The 16922-nt window shown below is 37.3% G+C and overlaps 5 protein-coding genes across 9 annotated transcripts; 3 read left to right on the top strand and 2 right to left on the bottom strand.

The window, feature by feature from the left end:
* The first annotated feature begins 1330 nt into the window (after positions 1 to 1330).
* On the top strand, positions 1331 to 4581 carry LOC111792614 (putative sugar phosphate/phosphate translocator At3g11320). The gene is made up of 4 exons (XM_023674136.2): positions 1331 to 2168; positions 3034 to 3137; positions 3252 to 3480; positions 3980 to 4581. Exons 1-4 carry the CDS (start codon positions 1728 to 1730, stop codon positions 4124 to 4126), a joined length of 921 nt encoding a protein of 306 aa, XP_023529904.2. The 5' UTR covers positions 1331 to 1727; the 3' UTR covers positions 4127 to 4581.
* A 776-nt stretch (positions 4582 to 5357) lies between these two features.
* Positions 5358 to 7704, bottom strand: WLIM2A (GATA type zinc finger transcription factor family protein). Of its 2 annotated transcripts, none has more exons than XM_023693535.2 (6): positions 7432 to 7704; positions 6780 to 7014; positions 6585 to 6684; positions 6450 to 6484; positions 6277 to 6366; positions 5358 to 5818 (listed from the first exon to the last, which is right to left on the bottom strand). In XM_023693535.2, exons 2-6 carry the CDS (start codon positions 6912 to 6914, stop codon positions 5591 to 5593), a joined length of 588 nt encoding a protein of 195 aa, XP_023549303.2. In that variant the 5' UTR covers positions 6915 to 7014; positions 7432 to 7704; the 3' UTR covers positions 5358 to 5590. The 2 variants fall into 2 exon arrangements, with proteins under 2 accessions (XP_023549303.2, XP_086973511.1); XM_087117385.1 differs by lacking the exon at positions 7432 to 7704 and adding an exon at positions 7175 to 7411.
* A 137-nt stretch (positions 7705 to 7841) lies between these two features.
* On the top strand, positions 7842 to 11972 carry LOC111807687 (ARM repeat superfamily protein). The gene is made up of 8 exons (XM_023693515.2): positions 7842 to 8024; positions 8092 to 8623; positions 8722 to 8808; positions 9012 to 9202; positions 9347 to 9542; positions 10650 to 10714; positions 11455 to 11556; positions 11624 to 11972. The coding sequence occupies exons 1-8, from the start codon at positions 7984 to 7986 to the stop codon at positions 11724 to 11726; spliced, it is 1317 nt and encodes a 438-aa protein (XP_023549283.2). The 5' UTR covers positions 7842 to 7983; the 3' UTR covers positions 11727 to 11972.
* Positions 11973 to 12430: 458 nt separating this feature from the next.
* LOC111778353 (Glycosyl hydrolase superfamily protein) lies at positions 12431 to 13999 on the top strand. The gene has a single exon (XM_023658130.2). It carries the CDS (start codon positions 12563 to 12565, stop codon positions 13712 to 13714), a length of 1152 nt encoding a protein of 383 aa, XP_023513898.2. The 5' UTR covers positions 12431 to 12562; the 3' UTR covers positions 13715 to 13999.
* Positions 14000 to 14266: 267 nt separating this feature from the next.
* Positions 14267 to 16540, bottom strand: LOC111799222 (HAD superfamily, subfamily IIIB acid phosphatase). Of its 4 annotated transcripts, XM_023682687.2 has the most exons (6): positions 16262 to 16540; positions 16107 to 16146; positions 15835 to 15940; positions 15220 to 15667; positions 14964 to 15143; positions 14267 to 14827 (listed from the first exon to the last, which is right to left on the bottom strand). In XM_023682687.2, the coding sequence occupies exons 3-6, from the start codon at positions 15911 to 15913 to the stop codon at positions 14617 to 14619; spliced, it is 918 nt and encodes a 305-aa protein (XP_023538455.2). In that variant the 5' UTR covers positions 15914 to 15940; positions 16107 to 16146; positions 16262 to 16540; the 3' UTR covers positions 14267 to 14616. The 4 variants fall into 4 exon arrangements, with proteins under 4 accessions (XP_023538455.2, XP_086973507.1, XP_086973499.1 ...); XM_087117381.1 differs by lacking the exon at positions 16262 to 16540 and having other exon boundaries at positions 14267 to 14840; positions 16107 to 16255; XM_087117373.1 differs by lacking the exon at positions 16262 to 16540 and having other exon boundaries at positions 16107 to 16255.
* Positions 16541 to 16922: the final 382 nt, after the last annotated feature.

The raw sequence follows: 16922 nt of genomic DNA, 5'->3' as shown, positions 1-16922 counted from the left end.
GCACGGACGAAAGTTAGGCCTAAAGAGTGGATCCCATGCCTTCCTTTGAATTAGTCTAAGAAGCTCAATTATCGGAGAAAACTAGAGGAGTTTGACCAAATGCCTCTCCAAAATGCTTTAGCAAATCAGCTGCACATCTGGCGCGAATTCAATTTGAGTAACAAAGACATTAAATAAACCGCAAAATAAGGTATCTCCATGGTTGGAGACCCACTTTCATTTGCAAATAATCAATAACTTTATAGCATCTATAAATCTGTGCCTCTTCTTTAATGGATTTTAAAAAATAATTAAATGTATTAAGATTGGGTAAGAAAATATAAAGGGAGGGCAGAGCGTTTATCTTTTACAAATACCTAAAAAAGGAATCAGCCGGAATTGCCGTACAAAGCCTTGAGATTGAAATTCCGGTGGAATCAGCCGGCAACCGACGCAAAGCCGTCCGGTCCGCGTAGGACGTGGGTCCCACTTCCTCCATTTCATTCTCCAACTTCCACTTTTTTCTCTCTTTCTTTTAAATATATATTTTAAAAGCTGTTTTCTTTTGAAAATAATAATATAATTAATAATGTCTTAAAATGAGGCGCGTTTGGACTCCGTAGTTTCCTAACGCGTTGAAAAATTCTCTTCGGTGGCTCAGTTCCCGATTCAACACGTTGGTTTAGATATTTATTTTTTAGTTATTATTATTATTTAAATTAAATGTGCTTGAGATTTTCTTTACCTAAAAAGAAAATTAATCAAGATTTCATTTAAGTTTTTTTTTTTTTTTACAAAAATACTTTGCTTAAAAGCTATAGGCCCCAATATTAATTCAAATACCATGAAAGGTGAAAAATAATTTATAATGTATTAAATATCAACGACGAAATGAAATTTCATAAAAAAAATAAATTAAATTTTGTTTCCTAATTCAAATCTTAATAAAGAATTATCAAAATTTTAACATTGAACTAAATTGAAATGTCTTTGGTGCTGTAGATATTATTTAATTAACAGGATTCCTTACTACCACTCATCTACTTGTAAACCATGAATTATTCATGAATTTTGGTCAAATTTTAGTTTTAAAAAACATTTCTATTTTTTAAAATTCCACAACACTTTTTTATATTCTCAAAATTGTTAATTTAACTTTCAAAGAGCCTTAGAAAACAATGTCTTAAAAATAAAATAAATTCAAGTCACGACTTCAAAATGTTGTTTAAAAAATATGTATTTGAGTTAATTGAAAAATAAAAACTAAAAAATATTTGGAAAGAGAATAAAATAATAATAATAATAATAATAATAATAATAATATTGATAAATGGAAGAAATGAAGGTGGAGGAATCGTTCCTCCTTGTGCGTTTACCACCTCCTCTGCTTCAAATCTCTCTCTCATCTATCTCTCTTTTCATCAGACCCAATTTGTCGTCGGTCATCCTCAAAACTCGACGCTCTTCCCATTTGACGAAGACCCATTTCTTCAAATTTTCTCTTTTTTCCTTTCTCTTTCAACTCTCTACTCGTTTCCCTCGCTTCAATTTTCTTGCACGCCCAATTCCTCCCATGGACTTCTGTTCTCAGATCCATGGAAACCCCACCTTCATTCCTCTGTAATGTGTATGTTTCTTGCTTCATTCTTGTAGATTTTACTTGCAGATCCATGTGCTAGTGTCCCCAATCGGAGCTCCAACCGACGCCTTTGAGAAATCGCCGCCCTCGATCCAGACCGACAGCCGAAATGAAGGGTTCCAGTCGTTTTTTCACGATCGGGCTTGTGACTTCCTGGTATTCCTCCAACATTGGTGTCCTTTTGTTGAACAAATATTTGCTGAGCAACTATGGGTTCAAGTACCCGATCTTCTTGACCATGTGCCACATGACTGCTTGCTCTCTGCTTAGCTACGTTGCGATTGCTTGGTTGAAGATGGTTCCGATGCAGGCGATTCGATCTCGGATTCAATTTATGAAGATTTCGGCGCTTAGCTTTGTGTTCTGTATTTCTGTTGTCTTTGGTAACATTTCTCTTAGGTATTTGCCGGTCTCGTTCAACCAGGCTGTTGGGGCCACCACACCTTTCTTTACGGCGGTGTTTGCTTACCTTATGACGCTGAAGAGGGAAGCTTGGCTCACTTACATTACTCTCGTCCCCGTTGTTACTGGGGTCATTATTGCCAGTGGGGTAAGAAGAACCAACACCTTCTACTTTTTTCCAATCCTAATTGCTGTGATCTTTGAGAAGGTTATTTACTTGATTCCTGTAGTTGCTTGGTAATTCGGATTGGAATGCCACGTGTTTTGGTATTTGCTAATTGTTTGAGCAACTTTTTCAGCGAATTTTGTCATTTTAGTTTTAGTTTCCTTTTTTGCCATGATTGAACAGAATTCGCTTATGTAAGTGCCTGATCTAAGGTCAGAAAGTTCGTAGAATATTTCTGACTAGATGACCAATATGGTTTGAGGCATTGTGATTCTGTTAGATGTTCTTTGGGAGTATTCCCATTGACTAGTACCTTGATGCTTTTTAGAATAAAAATCCTGCAAAAAAAACAAGCGTTTTCTTTTTGCTTATTTTCACTTGTTCTCTGTTTTCGAAATGAAGTTATTTTCCTTCTTATAACCATGAAATTATGAACAGTCATTTTAAGTATACGTCAACTTTACCTATAGAAAACTTGTTCTAGAGTGCATCCCGGACAGCCCACATAAGTTTTTTTCTTCACATCTTTTCAAATGTGTAGTTTGTACATATTTTAAAACTTGTATAAGACTGAGGAAGGCAAGCCCGTCTCTACTGGCTTGACTGTGGATGGCTTCCAAATATTCCGTGAAAATTTGGAGGCAATTATGACCAACCTAACTGTTGTTGTAAACTGCAAAGATCTTTTCTCATATCCTTTCTTTCATTTGGTGTTGGGGGGAGGATGAGTAGATAATTGAGGTAGACAATAATTGTTGCCTTTGGAAAATTGTTTGTCATAATAAATGCTGTTTCTCTACTTTCCATCTTTGTGTTGCTGATTCTTTGTTGTGTGAATTGACATCAGGGTGAACCGAGTTTCCATCTGTTTGGATTTATAATATGTGTTGCAGCTACGGCTGCAAGGGCACTCAAATCAGTCCTGCAAGGAATTTTGCTTTCTTCTGAAGGGTAAGGGGCTTGTTGTTGTTCTTTACTAGTGATTTAGTCTTCATTCGGAGAATAATGAACAATTTTAATTGATTTTAAACTGCAAATGAGAGCTCCGACACTTATCTTTCTCAGAGAGAAGCTGAATTCCATGAATCTTCTTCTGTACATGGCTCCTATAGCCGTTGTCTTTCTGCTGCCTGCATCACTTTTCATGGAAGAAAATGTGGTCGGTATCACTCTGGCTCTTGCTCGAGATGATAAAAAGATCATCTGGTATCTGCTATTCAACTCTGCACTTGCGTATTTTGTAAACCTGACGAATTTTTTGGTTACCAAACACACCAGTGCATTGACACTTCAGGTATGCCTACTTTCTTCATTGATGCTTATGTTTGTCCTCTTTTTATAACCACGTTTTGTTTTTCTGTTTCTGTTTGAACGTTCAAAAAGATTACTATTAACATGATCATCACACACCCTTGGAAGAGTTATATAATCCATGTATACTTTCTACAACCCAAGTTTTGGTTGTTATCTTTTCTTTTGAAGCGCCCCAACAAATATTTGTTTTTTGAGGGTTGAAACATTGGCATAAACAAATTGGTATTGTTATTCGAGGATTTGTTGAAAATTCTAATAATATTTGACCACGGACTCGCTCCCTTTCTATACATCTCCAAGACCAATGCACAAACACACTTTCATAATGTTGGCTACATATTACTTCAAAAAAACTACTGCATTCTGTGTCTTTAGTACGAGGAGTTTCTTTGTTGCTTCTGTGCTTAGGAATCATGCATCATCTTCTCTCTTAAAGCCCAAAGTCTGTCAGATAATTCATGAGCTATGGCTTCTTTCAGGTGCTCGGCAATGCCAAGGGTGCTGTTGCTGTGGTGATTTCAATTTTAATCTTCAGAAATCCAGTCTCAGTCACTGGAATGCTTGGTTACGCGCTCACAGTTATTGGGGTTATCCTCTACAGTGAATCCAAGAAAAGAAGCAAATGAGAACAATTTAAGTGAAGCGCATTTTCCTACTTTCGTTTTTTGCATGGTGGCAGCAGTCGTCAAATACTGGAGGCAGCAGGTGTAGACCGGCCTGTTATAACTGCTCTTAACTATATAGCCTTCAAATTCTTTTTCCCCTCGAAAAGCTTTATTAGCTTAGGCATTGGTTTATATTTGTATCATCCTCACAAGATCTGTCACAAAATAGGAATTTAATAAGGAAGAATTATGGGGTAAAGTTTTACTTCTTTAGAAAGGATTAATAGAATTGTTTATTACATAAAGGTCGGCTGTTATAGACACTCCTTGATCATCAATTAAGGGGGAAAAAACAACCTTATCTTTTAACATTTTGGCACACTATTTTGTTAATTCCGAGTTACTCTGAACTTTGTTGGAGGGTAATATTTCTTGTTTGGAAGAAAATATAGAAACAGATAAATTTGTCATTTGAATTTCTCCTTCCATGCTCAGGATTTGTATGGAATGGAACCAATCCCGACTCTTCAATCTTTACTACTGATTTAGGTTCTGCTTTTGTTGTATGCTTGTTGGGGGCTCAGGTCTGCTAATCGCTTCTGGTGCAGCTTCATCTTCTTCGATCTTAGGAGTCGAGTAGTATCCTATATAACCCATCTCTTCAGTTCTGTGTTCAACCACCATAGGAAGATCTTAAGACAATGCTAATCGTCACCTGGTTTGCTAGAGGGTTGCCTTGTAAGAGTTGAGGTACACCTCATGGCAAAGGTTAAGCTAACTGGTCCTTCCACCCCTATTATAACAGCTTCTTCAGGCTGTAACCTTTCAAGAAGCCATTAAAAACTTTTTTTTTATTTAAATTATTAAAAACTTAGCTTATAATTTGCAATTACAATCTCAAAGAATGATGGTTCAATCTCCACACTACCATTGTTGAACTAAAAATACAAAAAATGAACGATTGGTTTTGTTAATGGCTTCCCATATGTAGATTGATCGAAGAAAAAATAATTGGTTTTTACCATTCTTCATGGAGCAAGGTAGCTCAGTCCTCCAGTATTCACATCGACGCCCAGAAGAACATCTAAAAGATAGTAATGAAGCCTACGATTTGTGTCATTTCCAACTGATATCAAGATGAAAGAAAGTGAAACTCTTTTCTAGACCAATTGAAGTACTGGTCAACATGAAACTAAGAATAATTCAGCAGGTTACAGAATGACTCCATATCTATTTTGTACTAACCCAAAACTAACAGTTGCAAAATGCTTTCATAAAGTTTAGGCAAATCATTACCACTTTCAAATGCGAAGTTCCATGAATCAAGCAAATAAACAATTTGGCTCAGCATGACGAGCTGGAGACCCATGCAAGTTTCTCTTTTGTTTCCCATCACGAAACCGTGAGGAACAAAGTAGAACACACTGGGTGGGGAAGGGGGAAAGCAGAGGGAAAATGGACTCAACAAAACCACAAATTGGAAGTTTACAACTCGACCATTGAAGTGTCTGGATCAGAGGTTGCTACTTGCGGCTTCATCAATGCAGATTTGATCAGATGGTTATAGCTTCCCTTTTCCTTGAAAAGCTGTGAAAAGTGGTGTTTGCAGTACAAAATTCCATCAAGTGCAGCATAGTTTGATGGAGATAAAGAACAGCCACCATGGGAGCATTTAAAACACGACTTATGATAGGCTTGACTCTCAACTGTCACCTGCAAACAAGCAATGCCCGGCAGATAAAATAACAGCAGCACTGATGCATACAAAGTGCCAATACCAACAAAAGTACTTCAAAATTGAGATGGAACCATTTCTACGTCAGCAGGAATTACTATAGATAAACAAAACTAAGAACATGTAACTTCCACAGTTCCTCAAAGCTTATATATCATCAGTTCTCTAATTGGCTCAAACAAGAGCCACATTCAAGCCATTCAGAAAACCAACTCATTTAGATGCAGTAGCTTTAAAGAATATCCCTTTCTTATAGAGGTCGATATGTTCATGTTGAAACAATGGTATGCAAAACAAATTCAAACGACTGCAAGAAGATAATTCGGTTCATCATATATATGCACAGACAGTTCAAATAGAGAGTGAAAATTGACTATTGATGTGATTAAGAGGGTTTTAAATATTTGAATATCTTTTTAATGTCTTTTAAACTAACCTTCTCCAGTGGATATGCAGTTTTTCCACATGTAGCACACTTTTCTTGTGTCCCAGAAAACATGCTGGCCGCTTTGCTTGGTGTCCTAGTCTGGAACCAACAAGAGGCTACGGTATGAGCAGGCTGTTTATAAATTCAATCACTATTAATTGCAGCATTGGGTTTAAATTTACCAGCTCTGGAGTTGGCTTCTCGGAGGACTTTGCAGCTGTAGAAAAAGAGAAGTACAGAAAATGTTAGTAGAAAGCGATAGCTACAAGATCCATGATGTAGAGTGTCTTCTAAATTCGACAAAGTTCGGAACATACTAGATAGAAAGTTCTTGCTGAAGTTCCCAGCTTCCTTAAAGAGCTGCTCAAAATGAGGCTTACAGTACAGAACACCTTCCATTGAAGAATAATTACTCAGCTGAAAGCATTTAACAAATCATTTTAGAAAAGTTCTCACATTCTGACCCATAAAAGTGCTCAGTAATCATGTACATCGAAGCTTAAGTGACGTACCTTAAGTGTTCCATTGCAGTGGCTACATTTGAAACATGACTTGTGGAAAGCAACCCCATCAGCAGATAACTGATCTACAGGGTACACAGTCTTCTCACAAGCTTTGCATTTCTGTTGGGTGCCAATAAACGACATGGCTAAAAGCCTTAAGAGTAGATCCGACTATTCTCAACCAACCAGAATCTCCTCCAATTCAAAGCCACCAAGCTATCCCAATCCAACAACCTCCTTTCTCCTGATGTCATTTCATCAAACACAACCAATACGCAAAAACCCAGATCAAATTCAGAAGACAAAACAAGAAGCTGCAGGCAAATAATCTGAGAATCTCAGAAAATTAAATCGATGAGCTTAAACTAAAACACTTGAAAATCTAGTGGAGAATAGGATCAAACCCAAAATGCTGAACGAAGAAGATCTTGATCAGAGTTGACATGCAATCGAAACTGAAGATGGGTGCCTCAAATGATAGAAGGAACAAAATGCAGAGAATGTATTTGGTTACAGCAAGTGGAGCGGAGAAGAAAAAGATAATGAAGTGAAAGATAAAGCGAAAGCCAGAAACAAATAATTTATGATACATTATTCACAGCGTCGATTCTTTATAGAGAGAGAGAGAAAAAGTGAAAATATCTTTGCCGGAAAGACACACATTGCTTGCTTCAACTTTACTCCGTCCCGGTGCTACTTTCTTCTTCAACTTTTTCAGTACTACTGAAACTCCACCGTCGGCATCCTGCAGAGTAACGACGTGTCGTTTTGTCTCTTTGTATTTCTAATTTAGCCTTCACCCTTCTCTCGTCTAGGCATGGATCGTATTTGGATGATTTTGTATAAACTCTCAATTAGTTCATAATTATGGTGACAAACTCTTCAGTTAAACACAAAATTAAATTCAAGAACATATCATACCAATTTGAACACAAATTTTTTAGGATTGTAATTTAAATCGAATAATTATTTTGAGACTAAACATGAAATGAACATAAATCAGACACCTAATAAATAGTCAGTATCTCTATTTTTTTGAATAAAAAATTAAATATATAGATTTGAATTACTGAATTTAAAAAGGTGATTTTAAGTTGGATTAAACTAAATATGAAAATGAGAAGTGTGTACCGGCGAGGATTTTCTGTGGAAGTAGCTCGCTGTGAACAGTTAATTTCAGGCTAGGAGGAGCCGATTCCAACTGGAAACAAAGATGTCAGACTCGCTTCAAGTTATCCGCGATCTCTGCATTCAGTAAGTCCCTCTTGTGCACTTTCTGTCGAACTTCTTGAATGTAATTTGATCTTTTTGGTGATTTTAGGTTTTCTGAACCAATCATCCAATCTCTTCCGAAATTCTGCGATGAACCTTCAGAGGGGTCGAATGTCTCTGTTAAAGCCATTCTCGAATCCCTTCTGCCTCGAAAAACCTCACTCCCAATCACTCCTACTGAGGAGGATATTTACTCCTCCATCAAAGACTTCGCACTAGCATGTGCTTTAATATCGTCTTCCCGTTCCTCGACCTTTGACCTTCTTTCATGGATCCCCGAAGACCTCTCACTTGCTGCCGAGTCAGCGTTTCGAATGCTCTCTAAGGCATATGTCTCTGCTTTCTGCGATGGGTTTTCGAAGGACATTGAGGAGCTGGGTTTAGATTTTAGTTTGATACCGGAGGAGAAAAGATTGGTGGTGGAAATTATTCCTAAGGTGCTACCGTTGTTGAAGGAGAATATTAAGGAGAGCTCGATAGATAAATCTGACGAGGTTGACGAGGTCTCCGCTGCATCAGCCAGAGTGCCTGTGGGGTTTGCTATTGTTGCGGCTCATCAACTTGCATGGTTCATTACCCAGGTCTGAGGTTTTGTTCTTGTTCAATATACTGCAGTTCTGTCTGTGTTGCCTGGTATTTTGGTTTGATATGGGGTTTGTTTTCCTATAAATTCTTGCAGATTGATTATCCACATTTGGGGAAGTTGTGTAATTTGGTGATTCCTTGTGCACTGACTGCCCTTGATCACTGGTCACCGGAAGTGAAAGTAAGCATTCTGATTTCCTGTTTTCAATCTCTGATACTTGCCAACTCTGTTGGATATCATCATGCTTTTTCATGCTGAAAATGGAACTTAGTATTTTGATTAAAATTTATGCTGTGTGAACGAGAAGCTTATCTCTTGATTTCATTGTTCGCACTTGTTTATGATACTGAATAAAAGGCCTTACTTTCTTTGCCTACTTTCAGGGGCAGGGCATGGTTAGCTTTATACATCTTGTAAAAAATGTCAATGCTGCAGAGCTAGGTTGGTATGAAGATGTGATTCTTGATGCGTGCTGCTCAAATGTCCCTTCAAGTGATGAGATATGGCCTTATGTTGTTGAAATGTCGGTTCTTCTTGTAACTAGCATTCACAAAATGAATCCTCGTAGCTCATGGTAAACTTTTTGTTGTAATGCATTCTCTCTTTTTCAACATTTGGTTATAAGAGGTAACAATGCTAGAATTTATTCTTATCTGACCTAACTTGTCCTTGGTTTCTTGTCAAATATATATGCTTTTCCATTTATATACTTGCATAGGATTGAAAGGATGGTTAATGAGATGTTGGGTCACTTGGAGCGACAGCCAAGGAACAAGGAACGCCGTATTGCATGGCTTCAACACATTGAGCCTCTTTTCAACTGTATGGGTCTGGTGCTGCTGGCTCATACAAGGCGCATATTTCCACTTTTCTTCCAGTGGATGAATGCTGAAGATGATGAGACCACTTTACTAGTAAGAGATATATGATTTGTCATTTAAAATATACTGGATAATGCTTTATGATGAATAATACTTCCTGATCACTTATATTGATTGCCATATATTTTTGACAACTAGAAGAGAAGAATGGAGAAGAGGAGTGCGAGAAGAGAGATCTTTATTTTTTTTTTTATTTCAAAACAATAAATAATTGTTAAATTTTTTATGGTGTTTAGTAGGTAGATAAAATATTATCCATATTATATCTATTCTCTGAATTCTTTAGACGTTAAGACTCTTCTATTTCTGTTAGGAAGAAAACGTTCTTGTTTGAGAATCAGAGGATTTTAAAGTTAACATTCTTGTGTGGATTCCTATAAAAATAAATAAATAAATAAATAAAATAAAAAATCTTGTGTCGACTTCCTGATTCAGTCCTTCAGTTCAAGCATCAAAGGAATACATTTTGTTTAGACTATAACTTCATTTTGAAATGCAAGGGCAGGGACCTTAAATTTCTTACAAATGTTCTCGTTAGGAAAGAACAGTCCAATTTCTCCTTCGACCTTCTATTTTCTGTATTTTTACAGGTATTTGGTTGGGATCCATATCGACTATACTTTTAAACGGTAAATATTCAAAGAAACGTTCATGTTTATCTTGAATTTTTGTGAACTCACCTTTTCTCTGTCAGAGAAGAGATTACTTCGTCGACCCCTAAACAGTGTAACTCTCAACTGAAAACTAATTTCCTGATCAAACAAGTTTTCGAGTCTTGACACTGCTCTGCGTTTGAATTCTATAATAAATCTTTTTGTAACATGCCCACTGGTTTTGCTGTGATTATAACAACTTGTCTTGGTGTCGTTTCTTGAAAGTGAGAGCTTTTTGGTTTAATGATGTTTGTCAGCATCTACTTGTAAAAATAAATTATATTTGTGATTTAAGTCCCTCGGCAGTTGGGCTGATGAGCATCGGGGTTTCACACATTGGCAAGAGTTTCACAGTGTCCACTTCTGAAGACATCTCTCAATGTGAACTTGTTGCCTTTTTCTGCCGAACACGATTGCATCAGTTCAGTCCATTTTGTGTGTACTACCTGGATTTATTAATTATACTAATCTTATTACCATTGGGCAGGTTCTACAGAGAATACAAACAGTTGTGAGGTTAACATGGATAAGGAAGACGCCATATGTTGAAAGGTTATTTAAGTTTTATGTTTCACGTTTCTTAAATTTGATGATATCTCAATTTTTTTCTCGTACAACTTATTTGTCTGCAACATAGTTTGTGTTGGTAATTTTCGCAATTTCATTCCCTTCAGATTCTATTGTGCTTTCACACTTACTTTCACCCGTTTTCAAGTGCTTAATCAAGCTATCCTAGTTCGAATTAAGCAATTGTTCTGATAGACCAACTCCACCTGCTTGATCCTATAGTGCCAAATGTAATAGGATGAAGCAGTAGTTCTATAGGATTAGTCCCATACCCATGTTTATTTAAGAAGAGAATATAGGAGAAGATGTGTGTGGGGATATAGGCAAATGCCATGGGGACCTCAGTTATTAAAACTAGTTAGCACACAGGAAAGAGACCAGAAAGTGGTAGGGAATAAAGGAAGTCAGATTGTACAGAGCCCCATATCTGAATTCGAAAAGTATTGGAAAGGACTGGAGGCCTCCCACATTTTCTGCTTTCCAATTGTTTGATGAAGTTCAACTTAACCACAGAGTTCTTCCAGGATCATTATACAGTTACTGTCACTCTGCATTACTGTTGTGCCATGATATTTAGACGGATTAGTTTCTAGTGTCCATGACTCTCTCCACAAACAACGAGATATAGCTATCAACAATAATAACAGAACAGTACTAACTTCTCACACCATTTTAATGGCCATCTTCGTATTTGTGCAACTCAAATGGTTGTATATTGGTGGCAGATTGGTGGATGAGCTTGCACTGTTATACGAAAAGGCTGCATCAAGAAGTTCTCGTGATGCAATCAGAAAGCATGTTGTTGATGCACTTATCCTTCTCCAGGAGTAAGAATTTCTTATCATTTCTGCTGTGCTGATTGAATCTTGAGGTTCTGATTTTGGTTATTTTCAGGAGCAAAGGTCAGCAGTTTAAAGCAGCATGGAACAAGCACAAGGATGATCAAAACTTGGTTTGGCTTACTACATCTTTAACTGGAATGAACATCAACAGTTAAGTGTTAGCTTATTAGAGCTAACAATGTAACTGGGAAGTGGAACTCGATAATCTGAAGACTGATTGCAAATTCTTCGCATAAATCCAGAGCTGGTCGATCTGCTTCGCCACCAATTTGTTTGTATATAAACTCGTACAGAGAGAAGACCTGCGGTATTTATTCATTAATTTTAAGCTAAATGTATCAAATTAGTGCTTAAAGTTTGATACTTTGCATTGGGTTATCAACTTTTGAGTTTTGTGTCTACTTTTTCTTTTAACCTTTTAAAAACTCCTGTTAGATCCTTCAACCTTCTAAAATTTTAAACTTTTAATTTGAATCTGTTGCTTTGAATTTTTAATTTTGTATATTGAATAATTTTTTTGAATTTTATGTCTAATTTAGAAGTCATGTATTAAAAAAGTTGAATATACTAAATTGTGTATTTTTTTTTTTAATTTTTCATTTGGTGTTTGTTCTTTTAAAATTTTCAATTTTCAATATATTAATAATTCTTAAATAGATTATCTCATTAAAAAAATTGTTAATATATATATATATATATATATATATATAATTCATAAGTCATAATTTAATTAGTTAAAATATTATAAAGAAAAAAAAAAGAATATTAGAGGATTAAAATTGAAAATATTAAAGAAAAAATGACTAAATTAATAATAATAAAATTATTTCGGGTTGTAAAAATTATGGGAGGAGTCTGTAAGTTGCAACGGAAATTCCCGCCGAATCTCACTCACTCACAGTAACAGTGAAGCACTGCACACTGCACACATTCTCCAATCTTTAACTGCCAAACCGCCGCCGAACTGATCTCTCTCCGGCCATCTTCAGCCATGTTGCCCCGGTCAATATTCCTCACCATTTCCCTCTCTCTCTTCTTTCTCTTACTTCCCCATCCATCTAACTCCCTTACTACCATCGGCGTCACCTTCTCCGCCTCCACTGCCAACTCCAGCCCCCACCCCCAGCCACTCGACTCAGTGGCCAAAGCCATAGGTTCCCTCAAACTCACTGCCGTGAGACTCGAAGATGCCGATCCCAACATAGTCCGAGCCTTCGCCTACACCAACATCACCCTCATCCTCACAGTCCCTAATTTCATGGTCGCCCCCATCGCCTCCAATCGCTCCGTAGCTCTCCAGTGGCTCTACGCCCACGTCATCCCTTTCTACCCTCGGTCGATCATCACCACCATCTCCGTCGGCAACAACTTTCTCGAAGCTTCCCCTGAATTCGCGACGGTTCTTTTGCCCGCAATCAGAAATGTATACACGGCGCTTCGAAATTTGGGGATTCGTCAAATTTCAGTTTCCACTACGTTTTCGTTCATCAGTATAATGGCGAATCCGTTCCCTCCTTCGGCGGCTAGGTTTCAAGATCCCGTTTCCGAAACTGTGATTGGGCCTTTGCTTCAGTTTCTAAGAGACACCAATTCGTCGTTCTTGATCAATATTTACCCTTACAATTTGTACCGAATGAACTCCGAAATCCCAATAGGGTATGCTCTGTTTCAGAAGCACCCTTTCAATTTCAGGGATGATGTGACTACCGGTGTCCGGTACCGGAATCTTTTTGACTCCATGGTAGATGCGGTGATTTGTGCAATGGCAGTGGCTGGACATGCGAATATTCCGGTGATTGTGACGGAGACTGGGTGGCCAAGCTTTGGCACGGACTCTGGCGAGGTCGAAGCAAATCAAGCTTACGCCGAAATGTACCTCAAGGGACTGGTTGCACACCTGAAATCAGATTTCGGAACACCATTGAGGAGGGAAGGGGTGACAGAAACTTACATATATCAGCTGTTTGATGGGGAAGAAGTTCAGGGAGCTCGACCTGTGCGAAAATGGGGGCTTCTGTATCCCAATATGACTAAGAAGTATGATGTGGTCTTCTCCAAGTCCGCCGGAAATGCAGAGCAACGAGCTTTTCTGACTATTGCAGCCTGGTATTTTGGGATTTTTGTTCTGACGAAGTTGTGGTAGCATCTTACATATTTCGTTTTCATAATCTTCATTTAGGTTCTGAATTAGCTTCCGTGCTAATTCCTGGTGAGTTCAACCTGCGTTTTGTGAAGAATTATTCTCTTACTGAGATTGTTGAGCTTTCTGTTGCTGGTTCTTGTTATGGCAGCTTCCCTCCTTAGCAGAGATTGCGTTTATCGTTTGTTTAGATGTTAATGGCTGCAGATTTCCATTTCTGAATTTGTGTTCAGATGGGTTAGAATCTTACATAGAATATCAAATGAAGTTTGATTCTTGTTTTCCACAGAGATTGCCTCTTCTTGTTTATAGTTTTTGATGAATCATCTGGGTACGTTGTTTGATAATTGGTAGTAAGTTGGCTAACTCATCTTTAACATTGTTATAAAGTATTTCATATGGATTAGGAATCGTAGATGCATATTATTATTTTCCATTCTTGAGAGAAATAGTAGATGAACAGATGCATATTATTGAATTTATAATTGAAAGAAAACAAAAGTGAAACGCAGGTCTTGAGAGAAAGAGCACTCAGGAAAGGAAAAAAACAAAAGGTGTCAAACAAAGGCCTTCAATTTGAATAACAGAAAAGGTCAATCAAAGAAATTGTTGAAATGGTATGAACATGGAGAAGAAGAGGAAAAAATATAGCACATAATGTTGTACAGTTGCTGCTGCTGCTGGATGTTGAGCTCAGATGAAGAGCTGCTGGCGCCTGCACGTCGGTGTTGATGCTGAGAAATGTAGGATCGGAATGAAATGTGTTACTTGCAATGTCTCTCCCATCATTGTGATTGAATGGCATGAACATGATAATCCATAGCAACTTCTCCCACTGTATGAGCTTTCTCTTCACTATTTTACACAAGATAACTTGTGAGAACCTCAACCAGCTGTAGAGATCACTATCTAAATTTGTGTTTACTCAATTTTTTATGGTTGATGTTGAAACTTATGGGGTTTGGAAGCTTATAAATACGAGTTCCTACGGATGGCACTGATAAGGCATCCATGTAGCTGCTCATCACCCCTACAATGCGGAATCCCTCGTTCCGCAGTGCTGCTTGTTGCTGACTGAAATATTCCCGATGACTGATCTGCATTTTGCCATCCATTCTGCAAGATTTTTCTAACAAAATGTTCTTAAATATGCATAATTGCCAGAGGACAGAAGGATTTCAATAACATCCTATCAGAAGGTATACTACTTTTATTGTAAGGCATCCCAATCAAATGGAAATATAGAAGATACCTCATAATCAAGTGGAGCCAACCTTCATAGCCGGCAGAAGTAAGATGTTGAATAGTGGCATTCCTATGAACTTCTGACTTTCTTGATATTAAGGTTACAGGCCATCTGCAAGATCTGAGTTTCTTGTACAGTTTTAGAAGAAAGTTTTGCTTCAATCTCTTCGCCTCATCCACACAACTACTGCACCCATAATTAAATTCATAATTATCCATGGCAGAGCACTAAGAAGAACACTACATAGATATCAGGGAACCACCTGGATATTAACAGATCGTCGTAATCATGGTTAGCGAAAAGAAGGTCGTCTAAGTCCATCAGCACGATTTCTCGATGGTTGTCTACTTTGGCAGCACTACAGAAATAATTGTGGACCAGCTGCAGTGTAGAATCCAAATCTCTTTCATATTGACCATGTCTAATGTATTGAATGGCAAAGTCCTTGCAAAATGAAGGTATCCCATCTGTTTCCAAGCTGTTTAGCTCCAAATGCATAGATAGAGCTTTGCAATAGTCATAATCAAAACTTAGTTTCTGAATCTCAACAACTCCTCCACTTCTGTTTTGACAATATTGCAACATTACAGTCAATGAGACCAGTAAAGTGATAAGTAACACTCCGACAGTAACTAGAGCACCAATGAAAATTGCCGCTGTCAAAGGTGTCATGTAGAATCCCGAATCTATGATATAGTTGCTTCCCATATCTGCCTCATTAAAAGGATAACAACAATCACTCTGAGTTGAAATGAATCGAAAAAGTGAAATACCATATACTTTGTGCTTATCAACTCTCTTTCAGTAAACTGATTCATCATCATAAAAGAAGATCATAAGGGAAAGAGAAGGATCAAGGATGTATTGAATTCCACACCTGAATTGTCTGAACTTCCTCCAGTAGAATGACTCGGAGTAGAAAACTGGTGCTCCATTTCATTCCCATAAGCAGACATTGTTCAAACAAATTCCAATTGTTACCACTGTCTCAGAAGAAGAAAAAAATTCAGTCAAAAATCAGTTTCGAAAACCTAGAAAACAAAAATATATCAGGATTCAGAAGCAATTTCTAAGCAAAGGGGAAGTTCCAAGAAAAGTATGAACATCCCTGAATTTTTTATTTCTTCAAATTGCATAAGTAAGCTTTACATTTCTAGATTACTCAGCGGCAGAAACCTCTTCGATCAATCTGTGAAACGAAACCCATCTACGATTAGAGCAGAAGTAAGCAGATAGCAAAGGATTCATGATTGAATATGAACATCAAGCCAATAATTTTGGTCAATAAGCAAACAGATACCAACTTGAACATAGTTTTGATGGTGGGTCACAAGCTATCAATTGCTGGGCTAAGAGACGAGTCTTTCTTTTTTATGGGTTTTGTCCCCGAGGTGGAAAAGCTCCAAAAACATGAGAAAAGTAATGCCAAAATGAAAGCGAAAGGGAAATTATATGTCCTGTTTCCGCGGACTGGGTGTCTCTGCAAGATTCCGAGAATGATCAAGAAATCAGGAGAATGGGCATACTGATTTTCTTCGACCTTCCTGGGTAACATAAATCAACAAAAAGCAGGGATAAGATTAAACTACGAAGCTATTATTATTATTATTATTCGACCATTGCACCATCAAACTAGGGAAAATTGTACGAATTGCTGTTTGATTCACTTAGGTGAAATTATCGAATTGGAATCTCTACCTCCTTTCTCATCAATTTAAATTATGTTTATGTATATTTAATTAAATTCTAATATTATTCTTGAAAATTTTTCATTCACTTTTTATGTAGCTTTAAAACATTGTTATCATACACTTCCATTGGTATTCAAAGATTGGTTGCATGAAATTCACTAACGTGAAAGTTGTCAGTAAAACTCGAATGAAAGTCGAGAGCCAGTGCCAAGAGGAAGTATAAGTATTAGTAGCACGGACAATAAACTTGAGCAAGAGTCAAGAACTAGTAGTA

Source organism: Cucurbita pepo, chromosome 1 (genome assembly GCF_057944985.1).
Source record: "Cucurbita pepo subsp. pepo isolate OVF chromosome 1, ASM5794498v1, whole genome shotgun sequence".
Classification (NCBI taxonomy): domain Eukaryota; kingdom Viridiplantae; phylum Streptophyta; class Magnoliopsida; order Cucurbitales; family Cucurbitaceae; genus Cucurbita; species Cucurbita pepo.
Note: the sequence above shows the minus strand (reverse complement) of the source record. Positions and strands in the feature narration are given on the sequence as shown.